This window comes from Malaclemys terrapin, chromosome 1, assembly GCF_027887155.1.
Source record: "Malaclemys terrapin pileata isolate rMalTer1 chromosome 1, rMalTer1.hap1, whole genome shotgun sequence".
Lineage (NCBI taxonomy): Eukaryota > Metazoa > Chordata > Testudines > Emydidae > Malaclemys > Malaclemys terrapin.
Genome location: NC_071505.1, coordinates 94,952,956 through 94,968,690, shown reverse-complemented (window position 1 = coordinate 94,968,690; position 15,735 = coordinate 94,952,956). Strand labels below are relative to the sequence as shown.

At 47.4% G+C, this 15,735-nt stretch overlaps 1 protein-coding gene across 2 annotated transcripts; it reads right to left on the bottom strand.

Moving 5' to 3' along the window:
- Window positions 1-1,618: 1,618 nt before the first annotated feature.
- On the bottom strand, window positions 1,619-14,700 carry FOXRED2 (FAD dependent oxidoreductase domain containing 2). Of its 2 annotated transcripts, none has more exons than XM_054032236.1 (9): window positions 14,476-14,698; window positions 13,310-13,867; window positions 11,854-12,105; window positions 10,712-10,981; window positions 9,896-10,062; window positions 9,005-9,170; window positions 8,227-8,468; window positions 4,931-5,101; window positions 1,619-4,167 (listed from the first exon to the last, which is right to left on the bottom strand). In XM_054032236.1, exons 2-9 carry the CDS (start codon window positions 13,846-13,848, stop codon window positions 3,905-3,907), a joined length of 2,070 nt encoding a protein of 689 aa, XP_053888211.1. In that variant the 5' UTR covers window positions 13,849-13,867; window positions 14,476-14,698; the 3' UTR covers window positions 1,619-3,904. The 2 variants fall into 2 exon arrangements, with proteins under 2 accessions (XP_053888211.1, XP_053888218.1); XM_054032243.1 differs by having other exon boundaries at window positions 3,991-4,111; window positions 14,476-14,700.
- Window positions 14,701-15,735: the final 1,035 nt, after the last annotated feature.

The following is a 15,735-nucleotide window of genomic DNA, read 5'->3' as shown; positions in this document are numbered from 1 at the left end:
GCCCCCACTCCCTGGGGCAGACTGCAGTGTAAAAGCCACTCATCATAGGCAAGGGGGTTTAGACCTACTGCCTTCCTCTGCCTCCCAGTACCTCTATGGGCCTTGGAGCAGGCCCTGCAACCTGGGGAGTTGCCAGCCTGGAGCTCCTCTGGCTCGCCCCAGCCCTACTTCACTCCCAGTATCCTTTCTGCAGGCAGCCACGCCCTGCTCTCACCCAGCCTGGAGAGAGAGAGAGAGAGAGAGAGAGAGAGAGAGAGAGAGAGAGAGAGAAACTTTCTTTTGGGCCTCTGGCTCACAGCCTTTTTATACAGGCCAGCTGTGGCCTGGATGGGGCATAGGCCAGCTGCAGCTGCTTCCCCAGTCAGCTCAGCTTAGCAGCTCTCAGCCTCAACCTTCTCCCAGGGCTGACATTAACCATTTTTCTGCTGGAGTGGGGGAGCCGCTCCACTACAGGCTCCAAAGAAAATGAAGGATGATGTAAATATCAGATGATTATTATCCTGCCTATTGTCTTTGTGCCAACAGACTGATAAGCCAACCCTTAGCTTACTACCTCACTGTACACTGAGGCTGCCACCTGCAGTGACTTCTGCTACAAGGTGCAAAAAGGCAAAAAATTTCAAGCCAATGATAGTCATTACCACAAATAAAACCTTGCTAATTGTGGCACCTTCATTCTAGCCCTGTTTATTCACCTGACAGATGGCAAGAACTGTCCTAACCTATTGTTTTTGTTGCCCACTGCTTTACAGTGGGTACAAGCTAGGGTAGTAACAAAGCAAAGTGATCCCAGTTTTGTGCAGTGAGCCCAAATCCATAAGTAACTAGTCCCTGCTAGTTGCAATACAGCAGCATCCCCCTACTTTGGAAACAACACAATCTATTCTCTGTCTTTGTTAAACTAAAAGATCTAAAAACTGTCAAAGGGCAGGTGGGGTGGGAAGTGTCTTTCATAGCATGGCGGGGAAGGGCTTTATAAAAACATTTAGCTTAGATGAAAGGTGTTGTTGGATCAACAGCTTTGAAGATTGAAGGCACCTCTTTAGTCTCAGATGGAGCAGTGGTCTCACACACACACACCCCTTCTAGAACAGTGGTCTCCAAACTTTTTTGATCGCGTAACCCTATCAATAAAAAAAAAAATTTGAGCATGCACCCCCCCTGCCGCGCCGGCTCTACCATTTTTGCCGAAGCAAAAAAAAAATTAAAAAAAAGGCGCTCGGACTCCCGCCCGAACTGTGTCCTAGAGGGTGAGAGCAAAGGCAGTGCTGTGATTAGGGAGGGTAAATGGCACTGGTCAGATGAGTATTAGCCTTGCAATTTATTTGTCCTACAAGCTCCTTTTGTCCAAAATCTGTTGGACTGGATTAAAGGAGGATTGAACATGGCAAGTATATAGGGGGTAGGATGTAAGAGTGGCTTGTTTTGCTGTTAATTGCTTTTCTCATACCAGTGGTCAGTCTACCTTTGCATACTTTGAATCCCTTACTCCCTTTATGGGCTGGATCCAACGCTCACTGAAGTTTGTAGAAAAGCTCCTATTGATTCTCATGGTTTTGGCCATACCTGCACCTATACCTATCCCCTCTGAGCAAAGGGTTAAAAAGCCAACAGTGGGAGCGATGTAGACATTTTTTTATACTGCATTGGAAGAATATAACCCTACAAAACATATACAACCAATTACAAGAGGCAGCAATCCACTTCAACAGGAGATACAATAAAATTAAATTGGGCATCAGTATTAAAATGAAATTCTGCTATGAAAAGTCATTACAAAAATGGCACCATGAGAGTTTGTGTTTATTGCTCCTTTGTGACATCCAGATCCAACTTGTCTGCTTTACAATTAGAATGGTTTTCCTAACTATCATCCCTGCTTGGGATTCCAGACGGACAATGGATTTGGATTGGTTCAAGCGCCACCAAAGATGAAATTGGAACTTAACAAATGTTATTGTTTACATGTGAGTCGGAATGAGCATGATTCATTCTGTCAGTTGTTCTGGCTCTGCATGGGTGGCAGGAGTAAACAGTAAAACCTTCTGACATTGAAGTTAACAGATCTGATTCGGACACACAACAGGGAGCACACACTGGTGAAGAAGGTGTCATTTGTAGTCACTTTTCAGAGCAGAACTGCAATCTAAGGGAACCCACATACTAGGAATTTACAGTCTTACGATCTTGTGCATGGATATTACAGAGGGTGCTTTGTGTGGGTGTGTGTGTGTGTGTGTGTGTGTGTGTGTGCACGCATGCATGTGTGTACGTACAGTGGGCCTGCTCTTGGCTTTAGTATTTCATAGACAATGAAACTGAACCTTTAGGTCAGACAGGCCTGTTAACGCTCTCACTAGCCCTCCTAATTCCACCCCCCTTGGATAGTCCACATGTAGGATTCCCATGGTGAGTTGTGTGGGCTGCTTGGTGAATACAGATTTTTCAACCACCTCCCTCTGTGCCAGATTTGCATCTAGTGCAAACGGATGTAGTTCCATTAAAGGGAGTGGAGCAATACCAATTTACACCAGCTGAGACGCCAACCCTGTTTCTCCCGGTAGCAGCTACTAAGAGGATCCTTTGACAGCAGCAGCATTTTCACCAGTGTTCCCAGTTAAGAATGACACCCCTTCCAATCCTTCACTCATCTCAACTGCTCCCCAATCTCTAACAGCAAAGAGCTATAGGAACTGGGTCTTTTATACAAAGAGCAAGAAAATTTAAGGGGTCCCTGGGAAAGGCTACTTAGGGACCAGCTAATAGGGAGAGATTATTCAGGTCCACCCTCTCCTCCACCCATCTTACCAGGAAGCACAACTGCAAGGTATTCTCATGGATATGGGGAGAGCAGGAAGACTATTCCCACCTGCCCCTCCTCTACCTCTCAGAAATCATGGGGACATAGGAAGACTGAACTCAAACTCCTTGCCCTGATTAGTGGTTTCCAAGAAGTGAGAGGTCTGTGCCTACCAGATAATGAGCAATAAAACGCAGATAGACAATTTACCATACAACATCTGAAAGCTGTAAATAGAAACATCTGGGAAGAAAACTAGGAATACACATTTTAAATAGAGTGAAATGCATTGGAAGCTTTTTGGAAGGACATAGTGCAAATAGGACAGGATTTTGCTAAAAAATACAGGGACTATCCCTTCTAAATAGGAGCAGCTGGCAAAGAATACCAACTCCACCAAGTAAAGGAATGGATTGGCCCTGCTACCCTATCTACTGACAGTTCACATTGGGTCTAAGCTTCCTAGGCTAGCTGCTCACCATTAAAGAGGGAGGTGGCTTTTGGGACCCCTGTCCAGGGAGTGACATTATATTACCCTGCACTAAAACTGAATATACTGGCATGCACTTCATTGTCTCCATCAAAGTGCATGACAAATTTTGCTTCTGAAGGTACCACTTCTGAATTCAGTGAACATACAAATCTCCAAGTATAAACAAGAATGTACTGGACACAGCATCCAATGATCAGAGTCTCCAACCTGCCCTCAAGACATGTGACTGTGTCACATCAAAACCGAAAATATTTCATTTTAAGCCATCTGTGCATCTCTTCTCTCTTTCCCTCCCCATACCTGTGATCCCTAGATGTTGCCCCAGACATTGGTCCAGAAGATAAATACAACACTGTCTTCAAGCACTGTGGGCTCTGCAGGGACAAAGGAGAAGCCTCCGCCACACTGAATCTCAGCTTCTCACTTATCCTCCAGAGCACATCGGTTCCATCAGTCACAACAGATCTGAGCAGGTCTTTGGCAATATGTGGACAGCTGGAGGGATGGGCAGGAAGCCAGTGGCACATGAAAGAGGTTGGAATCCTGCTGCAGATGTGTGTTACGGTATTGTCACAACAGTCCCCAGGGGTTTCAGTATGAATTGGGAAAGGTTAAAGTTCATCCTTGGTAGTCACAAGATAATGTAGGGGGCTACCTGGTAACACGTTTTCCTTCAGCAACTGGTCATGTGAACCTCTCTGGCCACCAAGCAGTTCATCTGTAAAGTGCATATCAGTGTGGTCCTCCAGTAGGCCGGCTTCCACTGCATGGTGCCTAAGTCTTTCGTTACCCACAAGCCCTTGCATTCGCATGTATCCCTGCTGACAAAAGGGAGGCAGCTTCTGGTGAGTCAGAGCAAACAGGAAACAGGACTCTACAAATAAAACCAAAACAAGATTATGTAGAAATGCTCTGTAAATGCTTAATAATTCAGGGTCTTCCAACAAGTCAATCATTCGGAACTAACAGGATAAAGGTCAGGGACAGTGACAGCACTTCAACAAGCATCCTGGCTTGATTAATCCAGAGTAATTAATTGTCTCCCGCAGAATATGTAAATTCAGAGAGGGAGGAACAGAATTTGAGATTGAAACCCGGTTCTTCAATTTGGTAGCTCGGAAGTGCTTCCCTCTGTGGCCCCATGACATTCATATATAGGTTTCCTAACCCATTCTCCAGCTCAGGAGGTGAGAGACTGTAGTTTTCCAGCTTTGGTATCACAGAGTTCTTTTCTCTCATCCCACAAGCTGTCCCTACTGTTTCCAACTGAAAGTAGCTGTGGTACTTGTCAGCACAAATCTCATTTCAGATGGAGGAGCGGGGAAGCTGCAGCCTGTGGGGTATTGAATCAAGACCTAGCAATACACTTCCAGGAGACAGGACCTGCCAAGGGGCACCCTCCTGTCCCTCCGCCTCTTGGGGCAATTAAGATCAGAGGCCATTTTGGAATGGGTGAGCTCCTGATATGACCCAGCACTTCTTCCTGTTTCATGGAGTGCATCCAACTAGTAGTAAGATTTCCCAGCTGCCCAGTAGTCAGAGGAATCTTTCATGTTAACTAAACCGTTGGCCTGCTACAATCCTATCTCAGTCAGATATGTCTCCCATCCCCCATTTCCAGTTAGCGTCCAGGTTACCTGCAAAGAAGCTGCGCAGGTCAGTGTCCAGGCAATTCTCCAGGAAGCGTCTAAGTGGGAGGATATGGGCGTTTGGGGCAGTCCAGTCTGTCAGGAAATCCTCCACAATATGATGGACAGCATCTGGGCGGGGGAGAGGCCAGTCTGGAGGACGGAGCCTCATCTCACGCACTGTTGACAGAACAGATCATATTAACCAAGGAGAAAATATGCTTTTGTCCTCCTTTTCCAGAATCAAAATGGAATTCGGAAGAGCTCAAGGAGATGGGAAATTAATACTGCAGCAGCTATTCCAGCTTCCAGTCCTGGCCCCCCTAACTTTCAACATCTCGGACACTGCACCTCGTTCTGATCTGCAGCACAAATCTCAGCTATTCCAGTCCTGGACTGACTCTCAGCTCTGTCAATGCCCCTCACTCCTGCCCTGCAGCACCCCCTGCTTTTCCAGTCCTGGATGGATGGACGCACACACGACACCCATCATTACTATTTTAGCTCTGATCCCTCTGAACCAGCCAGTCATGCCAAACTGTGCTTAGGCTTTGTGTTATTATTAACCAAACTCACTTCCCTTGTGACCCATGCCAGAATTTGAAGCTAGGTCCCTGGAGGTGAAATGTCAACACTCTAATCTTTGGATCCTCCCAGGGAAATTCATTGTGTGTGCTTTTTTATTTGCTTTGATGTTATGCTGCTTTTAAATCTTGCTCTTGGCTTCTTTCGTCAGAGCTGGGGGTTCTCCTGTCAGTATACGATGTCTCAGAGATGGGTACACCACAGGACAGCAGTTGACTTTGGCAATGACACTAGGCACCGCAGTACTTACACAACTCAGAAGTCACATGGTGTGATGTTGCACTCTATAGGATTTTAGGAAAGTATGCTGATGATTATGAATATAATGTAACTGGAATATGCTTCATGCAAAAGGTCTCTTGTAAGGTATCATTACAAAGCTTATAATCTACTGAGTGTAGTCATCCTATTTGTATGAATGTACCACTGTTGTATCTGAAACTAGAAAGATGAAATATAACTCTGAGGGCCTGTTGTAATTATGCAAAGTGTGGGCCATTAATGGTGGTTTGGAATCTTGATAGCTCCCATCAACCAGGACAATTGACTGCAGATGGCTCTGTTTTACTTGTAACTCTTCCTGTATACGTGTGCGCTGGCAGGTGGGTAATGAAGTCTTACAGTGACATGTGATCATGTCACCTGAACTGGAATCCATCTTTATAACCTGGTGCTTTTCCATTGAAAAGGAGGGGGTGGGAACAGGGGGAGCGGAAAAAAAAAAAAAAAAAAGGCGCCACCCGCTGCGGTGCTTTTACCAACAGGGCAGCGCTCCGGGTCTTCAGCAGTACTTCGGCAGTGGGACCTTCACTCGCTCCGCAGGCCTTCAGCGGCGTTTCGGCGATGACGCTTCAGTGCCGCCAAAGACACCCGGAACTAGTGAAGAGCACGTCTCCAAAGTACTGCCGAAGACCCGGAGCGCCGCCCCGTCAGTAAGAGCGCCGCAGCGGATGGCGCCTTTTATTTTTTTTTTCGCTCCCGGGTGAGTAAAATTAAAAAGGTGCCACTTGTGCTCAGTGGGGGAGCGGCTGCTGCCTTGCTCCCCCTAGCTACGCTACTGGGTGGGAACCCAGAGAGGGACAAAGTACTCCCGCCTTATGCAAAAGATATATAAGTGGGTGGAACAGAACAAAGTCAGTGGGCCATCATGAGAAATGCCCTAGCTACCACCTAAGCTGGAACAAGGGTTGTACCAGGGGAAAGGATTGTGCCCAGACTAGAAAGCCATCCAGTCTGTGAAAGAAACTTATTGAAACATCTCTGAGGGTGAGGTTTTATCTGTATTCAGTTTTATTACTGGATTAGGCTTAGATTTGCGTGTTTTATTTTATTTTACTTGGTAATTCACTTTGTTCGGTTTGTTACTACTTGGAACCACTTAAATTCTACTTTCTGTATTTAATAAAATCACCTTTTACTTATGAATTAACCCAGAGTATGTATTAATACCTGTGGGGGGCAACAGCTGTGCATCTCTCTCTATCAGTGTTATAGAAGGCGAACAATTTATGAGTTTACCCTGTGTAAGCTTTATGCAGGGTAAAACGGATTTATTTGGGGTTTAGACCCCACTGGGAGTTGGGCATCTGAGTGTTAAAGACAGGAACACGTCTGTAAGTTGCTTTCAGTTAAGTCTGCAGCTTTGGGGAATGTGGTTCAGACCCTGGGTCTGTGTTAGAGCAGACTGGCGTGTCTGGCTCAGCAAGACAGGGTGCTGGAGTCCCAGGCTGGCAAGGCAGGAAAGCAGGGGCAGAAGTAGTCTTGGCACATCAGTTGGCAGTTCCCAACGGGCTTTCTGTGATCCAACCCATCACACATGGCACCAGGCAAAGGGAAACCATGCACATCACTTCCATAAGATACTGGATTCTTCTGGACAGTTGAAATGTTCCCCAACACTCCTTTTCTGCCCCCAACTTGAGGTTTCAACCACCACCTGGCCACTTGTCACAGTTTCAGGGTAAACGCACCTGTATTTCCCTCTCTGTGGTCCCTCGAGGGCACCCACTTAAAGATTTCTTGCTCCCAACACCAGTTCATATCAGTCTTTAGACCAGAAGGAAGGCCCTGAATCGGTTTAAGCTTGGGCTATTTATCCAAAAGTCCTTTATTTGTCTGTTGGTCAGTGGATTTGAACCAGAATATGTGAGCCTTCCCAGGAAATGTTACTTCTCTGGAGATGTTATAATCAGGGATTTCCCTAAATCATCCTCTACTGTTTTCACTTCCTGGAGGAGCTGTTGTAGCCCAAAGATATTGCAGGAAGTTGCCATATCTGACATCACTCATCAGTGATGTTTTCTGGATGACTGAAGAGCAGCGCTGATGAGTTCCAAAGGTACTTCCCTTCCCTCTTCCATTTCTTTATTTTGTATTCTTATTATTTGTACTACTGTAGGGCCTAGGGGCCCTAGTCCTAGACCAGGACTTCATTGTGCCAGGTGCTGTACAAACAGATGATCCCTGACCCAAGAGGCTTCCAAGGATCAGACAAGAGACAACAAATTAATATACACTGATGGGGTGGGTCGGTTACAAGTACACCATGAGCACCTACAGCAGTGGCTAGTATACCACTGGGGAACAACTTCAAAGAAGCAGGGGAAGATGTCTAGGATGGACTCAAAATTTCCTCTTGTCCTGAACCATCCTTAACTTTCCATCTTGTACATATGGGATAATCAGGGTAGAAGGGTGAGGAGGGATGCTTGTCAGCTTACCTGTGGGGAGTCGTTTGTAGTAATAAATAACAGGATGCAGGAAGTTAGACTGCCAGGCATGTTCTGCTTCCCCCACTGCTCGATTGTAGTAGAAGACATCCTTGTCAGCCCCAGAGAAATTCTTCCCATACTCCATGATGACAACGAAGAGCCCGTTGTGGGCCTTTCTCCCTGTGTGCAATTCCAGCTTTGCCAGGATCCCGACTGGATACTCCTCCAGGTACTCAAATGCCGTGGCATTCCTAGGAGTCACAACCACATTCATGAGATCTTTCTACAAGGAACAATCTAACCAGTCAACAAGGGGTTAAGGCAAATATATAGCACGCAATATATCCTCATTGGCTGAGGCCACTGAACACCATCAGATGGTAATGACTTTCAGTCATTATCATCTGGTTTGGACCACACCTAGTGATGTAGAGATTTAAAAAGCTCAATATCCTATTACAAGTCTCCATTATTTCCAGACCAAGGGACCCTTCTCCCCAGGGCTTAAATTCAGCCGAAGCCATCCGGCGCAGAGTCCCAGTGCACCCCATGGGGCTGGAGCTCTGATCCCTGGGGCTCTGGGAAATATTTGGAGAGAATTTAAGCCCTGCTTCTCCCCATCCAAAACTGAGACAGCATTTCTTGTTGAAAGCTTTTCACCAGGGACATTCAAAGGGGAATCCAGAAATACAGTTTTGACTTCAGCAGGAGTTTTTGGTTTGTTTTAGCCCCTAAAGAGAAGGGACTTATTGATGGAGTAGAGTGCCGGGAATAATTACTCACTCACTCTCTCAGCAGAATGATGTCACCCAGGACACTGAACATCTGGTATAGTCCAGACGCCTCATTCACCCGTTTGATGATGGAATTTGTCAGCTGTGTAATGGGGTAAACTGATGATGGCCAGGGGACTCCGTGATGACGATGTTCCAACAAGTGATGGACAGCACGAGCTAGGACAGCAAGTCAAGAAAGAAAAGGCTCACTTTAAAATACAGCTCACACCTTTAAGATACTGAATCGCACAACAAGGAGACACATACAAGTAACATCAGGATAGACAAGACAGATACGAGACTATAGCAAATCATGTGATCTCGACCTCAGCCAATCGCCACTAAGAATTCTCCCCAGGGTTGCTTACACTGAGTGGACAGTCCTCAGAAAGCTGAGGTGATTCTAACTGTCTGGAAAGTAAGGGAGTTCTCTTTGTGAATCATTTCACCAGAGCAGCAGCCTCTCTCAAGTATAAGAATTAAAAAAAAATATTAAGGCCTCTGTCCAAAACTCTGCTCCACAAAACAGACCTCTCACCCACAACCACTCACAAGACAGTATACGTGATGGCAAGAACTTATGCATTGTGTTATATAAATAAGAGATAGAAGGCAAGAGATAGGAAGACAAACACGCAAACAAAGACAAAAACAAAAAATGACATAACTAAAGACAACAGATATGGGCCAAAATCTTTTCCACAGCCTGTCCTTCACCCCATACCTTGCTATGCAATCACAAACTGGATATATCACATTCTCACAATGAGGACTGTGTGATATACTAAAGACTGAAGGTGATCAGGTAACATTCACTAATCCACTACTAGCCTGTGAATTGTTCCTTCCCACCTCAGCCCTTCTTTCCCAACTTTTGCCCATTCTGTACATCCAACGCTCACTTGTATATCGGAATCCATGGATAAAGCCCCCAGCAGATTTCCTGAAGTCGATAGAGTGGCTAGCAGTGCCCAGAACAAAGAGCCCCCGGGTGCCTCTTGCCTCATAACTGGGTTTGATCAGAGGATACTTCTTCTTATTCCCTTTCCCTGGCATCAGTCTAAGAGATCTGGGTGCACAAAAAAGAGCAGATTAAGCCAGTCAGGAAGGGGAGATTTGAGGGTAGGTGGCTGAGCGTGTCTGGAGGGGCATAGGTTATGCTCTGGTCATTTTGAAAGATCTCGCTTCCTGCTTCCACTGCCCTCAAAAGGATTCATTCCTTTCTCCAGCCAGGAGCACACCGAGGGAATTTTATTAGAAACCAAGAGTATCCATTTTAAGGTGGTTTTGGGTGGGGTCACATTTGGGTCTGAGCCACTTGACACAGTAACACTCCCATTTAAGAAGAAAGCAGAGTTACTGAGATCATTTCCAGTCTGTATTAGGAGACAAGCCAAGGCAAAGAGTGACGAGAATATGCACTGAGGGATGAAGACTAGAAAAAAGCTTTGCTGTATGGATCTGGATCTGTACACCACTGATGCAATCACCAGCTGACAATACCCACGGGACATCAGGGACTCAGGGCCTTCAGCTCCAGAGACATAGGCCTCTCCCCAGGGAGCCAAGGAAGCAGGTCTGCAAATTCAAACAACTCCACTCACTCAGGTCTGACCTCCCATCTGGTAGAGAGCAGTGGTACATGCTTTCTCACACACCCACATACATAATCTCACTTTCTCTGTTCCTTCCTCCTCCAGGCCCCGGTTCACCCTCACCTGTTGTATATGGAGAAGTCAAACTTCCAACCCAGGCAGCGGATGACACGGTCGTAGGGTGCCCGGGTGGCAAAGTTGTCCAGCTCATCCTGCGGGAGAGTGATGGATTCTGCACCTGCACTGCTGTTGCTGTTCTCCAGATAGAATTTGAGAGTGATGTGCAGCTTCCCTTTCTTGTCCTTGACAATAGCCAGATCTTCCAAGTCACCCTCAAGGAGCCCATCCAAAGACTTCAGCTGGTATGTATCTAGGAGGCCATTGTTAATTGCTCTGAGGAACAGGGAGAATATAAGAAAGAAGAGGGATCTGGGGTTCAAAAACTGCTCCTGGAAACATGACAAGTGTATTACGCTTCCTACGATTCTGTCACGAAGCACATGATAGCTATCCCACAATTGGTGCATTTTGTGTCTGTGGGAATTTGGTGCTGGTGAGATGTGCCAGATTGACAGTGCTGGAGACAGGCATCCTTTATGTACCACCCAAGCAGGTACAACGTAGATAGTGGCAATGCAAGCTTCCTTCATTCTGCCTCACCAGTACACCTCACAACAATAAAAGGAGAGCTCAGTCTCCATTCTATCTTTGGCCCCCATTCCCAGAGTATCTGAGTGTTTCATGGTCATTAACGTGTTCATCTTCCCAACACCCTTGTGAAGTAGGGCAGTGCTATTATCCCCATTTTACAGGTCGGGAAGCGAAGCACAGACTAAACTTGCTCAAGGTCACACAGGGCATCTGTGGCAGAGCAAGGAATTGAACCTGGGTCTCTTGAGCTGGTGCCCTAACCGCTGGACTATCCTTCCATGGTCCAATCAATCATGGGCCTCCCTTCTGAGATAGCAAGCAAGAGGCCAATTAGTGATTGTAATGATGACAGATTTTATGATTGTTTCCATTAGGAACTGTCAGAGACTCCCCCTACCAACTCATTTCACAGCCATGAAATAGACAACTTTCAATAACTGCAAACCTGGCTGGATTAAAACATGGGCCTAAAGGTGAAAGGCCCCATATCCCATTACTAATCCTCCAAGCCATTAGTCTGCTGCACCAATCTGACCAGTCTCATCAGCCAATGGCAATTTCACTTGGTTAATATTCAATTCACATTAAAACCATGAAGGAGAGCAGCCTCATACCTTAAATCTCCAACGTAGTGGGTGGCCCAAGAGAGGCGAACGCGGGAGCGGCTCACCATGTGTATGAAATTGGTGACGCCCAGAATGTTTTCTGCTGTCTCAAAGGCAGAGTTCCCCCGACCCAAGATCAACACACTCTGGCCAGCAAAGTCCTCTGGGTTGATGGACACAGATTCATAGCCCTCAACATATTCCGAGCCGGGGAAGTTTACCACATTGGGAACCCATGTTCCAGTGGCTACCAACAATAGGCTGCAAAGAGACATGATGAGAAAGCATTGTCAACATTAGGGAACATAGGAATTGCCACGTAAGATCTCATCCACCATCCACCTCCTGTAGTACAGGATTACACTACTGCTACCTTGTTCAGTGTAATGTTCTGCAGCCTGCCATACTGACCCAGCTGTTTAATGCATTTTCATTGCTCAGTACTACATAGCATGGGTGGAAGCGTCATCCCAACTTCAATTACTGATCTGCTTATTCTCCATACCATGAGGGTCAATAACCCTTGTAATTTTATCCTACCAAAGGCCATTGCAGATGTTATGCATAAAATGTCTAATCTTCTCCAAGTCTCCCTAAGCTTTTTGTATTAAAAAAACCCAGTGCCAGTGAGTTTCACAGGTTAACTATATGGCGCATGGAAAGTATTTCCTTCTACACATTTTAAATGTGTTGCCTTTTAATACAATATATGGAGTGCTCCATGTCACTTTATTATGGGACAGAAAATATCTCAATTTCAAAAAATAAACTAGATGATAATAAAGCAAGCAGAATCATCTCACAGGCCCTCTGTTCCAACTGTTATTTAATGTTAGGGCAACATCTAAGAGGTGGAAAGGAATATCAGGTAATCCTGACTAGCAGCACTGTCTACTGTTCCAGTTCTGAGCTGTCCACACAATTCTATGACAGCACCTCATTCCTAACTGGTAGCACCCCATTATTCCAGTTCTGCCCCAAATCCATCCTTCAGACAATGCACCTCAGTCCTGACCTGCTAGTCCAGTTCTGGGCTCCTAACGAGTAACTGGAATCATATAATGGGGTTTAGAATACAACCATCTCAGACTCAAAACTTTCATGGCTTTATGCCAAAATGGTTGTTTACTGAAACTGCTTTACCACGGGAATAGAAATAACACCCCTGTCAGCACTTCAAACTTCTGCAAACTACGTGTAGCCAAGTACATTTTCTCGCAGAGGCTGTAAGCCACTGATGAAGTTGGTTAAAGCCTTGAGTCAGTTGGACATTTATAAAATAATGCCTCATGCTCTCATTAATGATTTGGATATAAGCAGGCGGCACAGTTTCTCTGTTGGCATGTTGCTCAAGGAAGGTGGCACTTTTTCAAGAATTATGTCATGTCACCTACAACCCAACAAGTAGCTATGTACTAGGCTCATGGAAAGCTGCATAGCCGACCAGGCTCACTTTGCTGGTTACCTGCATCTGTAGTTCTGGCTGTTATGGTCTGTAAGAATGAAGTAATGGCCATTCCATGCCTGTGAGTCCCTCTCCAGTCTCACATGGATGATGGCAGTGTTGTATTGAACCCGGAGCTCCAACATAGAAGCAAAGTCTTCAAGGTAATGCACCATGGTGTCAGCCTCAGGGAAGAAGTCACGAGAGTAGTGTCGGAAAAGCAGTCGGCTATCATGGCTGAGAAGGGAGTTCCAGTCATGGCGAAGATTGAACTCGCTGTTGGACTTGCCAGTGTGTCGTTTATTGATGCTGATGAGCTTGCGATGGCGTGGATAAAGGGCAAAGAAGCTGCCAGGCGCATGGCTACGTTCAAAGACCAAATAGTCCCGGCCTGCACGTTGGAGGAAATAGGCCATCTGCAAGCCTGAGGGGCCAGCACCAATGATGCAATAGTTGTGGTGTTTAAGGGCGGAGGCACCGTCAGTGCAGGAAGAGCCCATGTAAAAGGTAAAGGTTAGGAGCAGGCCCCATGCACACTGGGCAGCAGGCAGGGCCATCATGGGAACAGCCAGGCCAGCTCTGTTCAAAACAAAATCCAGTCACAAGAAACTTGCAAGAGCCCAGTGGGGTTACAAGGAAATCACTCCAGCGCTCAGTTTTGGGGTGAATCCACCTTTGCATGGGCACTGCAGACCCACCAGGCACTGCTATGAATGCACCTAGTCCACATCTTGCCACCTCCTTGCCCAGTCTCTGGTGCTAAACCCTCACCCCTCCCTGGTACTCCTCCATCTTGGCAGATCCCACATGACCAGGGAGCACCCCCCCCCCAGTGAACTTCCCCCCACTCAAAGGAAAAAGTGGGTGTCACACACCTCCTGCACACACACTGCCCCACTCCACTTCAGCCAATGGGGAGCAGGGATGTGAAGCCTCCAGTCAATAGGGTGAATCACCCCCCCCCCGCGCCCCACTCCATCCCAGCCAATGGGGAAAGGGGACGTGAAGCTTCCAGCCAATAGGGAAATGGGGTGCCACTGCTCTGCTAAGCTCCCTCCATGGGGAAAGGTGACCCGACCCTCACTGCTAGCCAATAGGCACAACCCCACTGACACCCCCCCCTCGCCCAATAAGGAAAGAGGCGTGACCAGCGTCCATATGGTGCGTAACGTGATGTATTGACACACCTGACCCGTCAGGCTGTAGCGAATCGATCCAGGCAGGTCCCGTCCGGCCGCCCCGTAAACACCAAACTTGGACCATAGAGTCCTAGCGACTGTGGTCCTCCTGCGGCGGACAGACTATACCCCACCAGCGAGAGAAGTTGCAAGAGAGGCTATTCCTCCCGAGGGGCAGGCGGGTACTGAGATAGGATCGGCGCTACTAGCTGCCCGGCGGAGCCGTATCACGTGATATAGGCGAATCGCTTCCTATCAGAGCCGCGCTGTCACACCCGCATCACGTGTCGGGGGTGAAGCTTCCCAGCGGGAGTCTTAAAGGGGCAGGCCCAGATGAATTCCCCCGCTGGCTGGGAGGGCGGGGAGCTGAGTCAGGCTAGGCAGAGCCCAGGGCGACAGGGGTGGGGGATGAGCCAGGGCCAGGAGGTGCCCGGGTGAGCTCCAGCCTGGGGCACTGACACCTTGGGTTACTGTCACAGGGCTGAACCCTGCAGCCAGGGCTGAGCGATCCCCAGGGCAGCCAGTCCCCCAGACCTTCCCCCTAAAACAGCTGCAGTTCTTGGCCTTTCCTTTCGCTGCCCAGTGTTGTGATAGGAAACCCCCCATCTGACAGGCTTCCACCCCCTCTGCACGGTGGCATGCGGAGTCCCGGCACTACCACTGCAGCTACCTGCCACAGAGGAAGGCAGGCTGTGCCCACACTTGTTGCTGCAGCTCCATAGGGCGGGGAAAGGCTCCGGCAGCTGTGCACTGTAGAGGGGAAAGGCTCCAGCAGGGTAGGCAGTGGGGCACTATTGCCCTGTCAACAATAGCAGTGTATACATGGGAGGCACAGCTTGGGTGTGCAGAAAGCCATTTAGAGTATATACCCTGGGGTTCAGGTGTGTAGGGCACTCTACTCCCCTAAGCCGTGCTTCACTGTCTGCACTGCTCTTTGTATCTGTGCAAGCTGGCTGTGCAGTATCTGTACAGTACATGCCACTGTAAGTGTGACCCTATCTCTAGCTGGTGCTAGACATGATAATAAGTGTCCTTTTTGGGGAAATGGGAAAGAGTTGAGATGGGCTGGAGTTGTTGCTGAAGTCTGATCCTGTTTCCTTTAAGACAAAATAAGACCACCACACAAATGGGGAGAATAGCAGCAAAAATAAGACAATGCAGCTTCTGTTTCTGGTGCCAACTTTCACTTGCAACCTCACTGCTGCAGAAACACGGGCACAGCACAGTGTCATCAGCAATGGTGAGACAGGCTTTTAAGGCATTGCTTTT

Coding starts and splice junctions, on each gene's coding strand:
- FOXRED2 (XM_054032236.1), bottom strand. CDS start 13,848: ATGATGGCCCTGCCTGCTGCCCAGTGTGCATGGGGCCTGCTCCTAACC. Junction 9,171..9,895: donor CCATGGATTCCGATATACAA/GTGAGCGTTGGA, acceptor TTGCTGTCCTAG/CTCGTGCTGTCCATCACTTG. Junction 4,168..4,930: donor CCTGCGCAGCTTCTTTGCAG/GTAACCTGGACG, acceptor TTTTATTTGTAG/AGTCCTGTTTCCTGTTTGCT.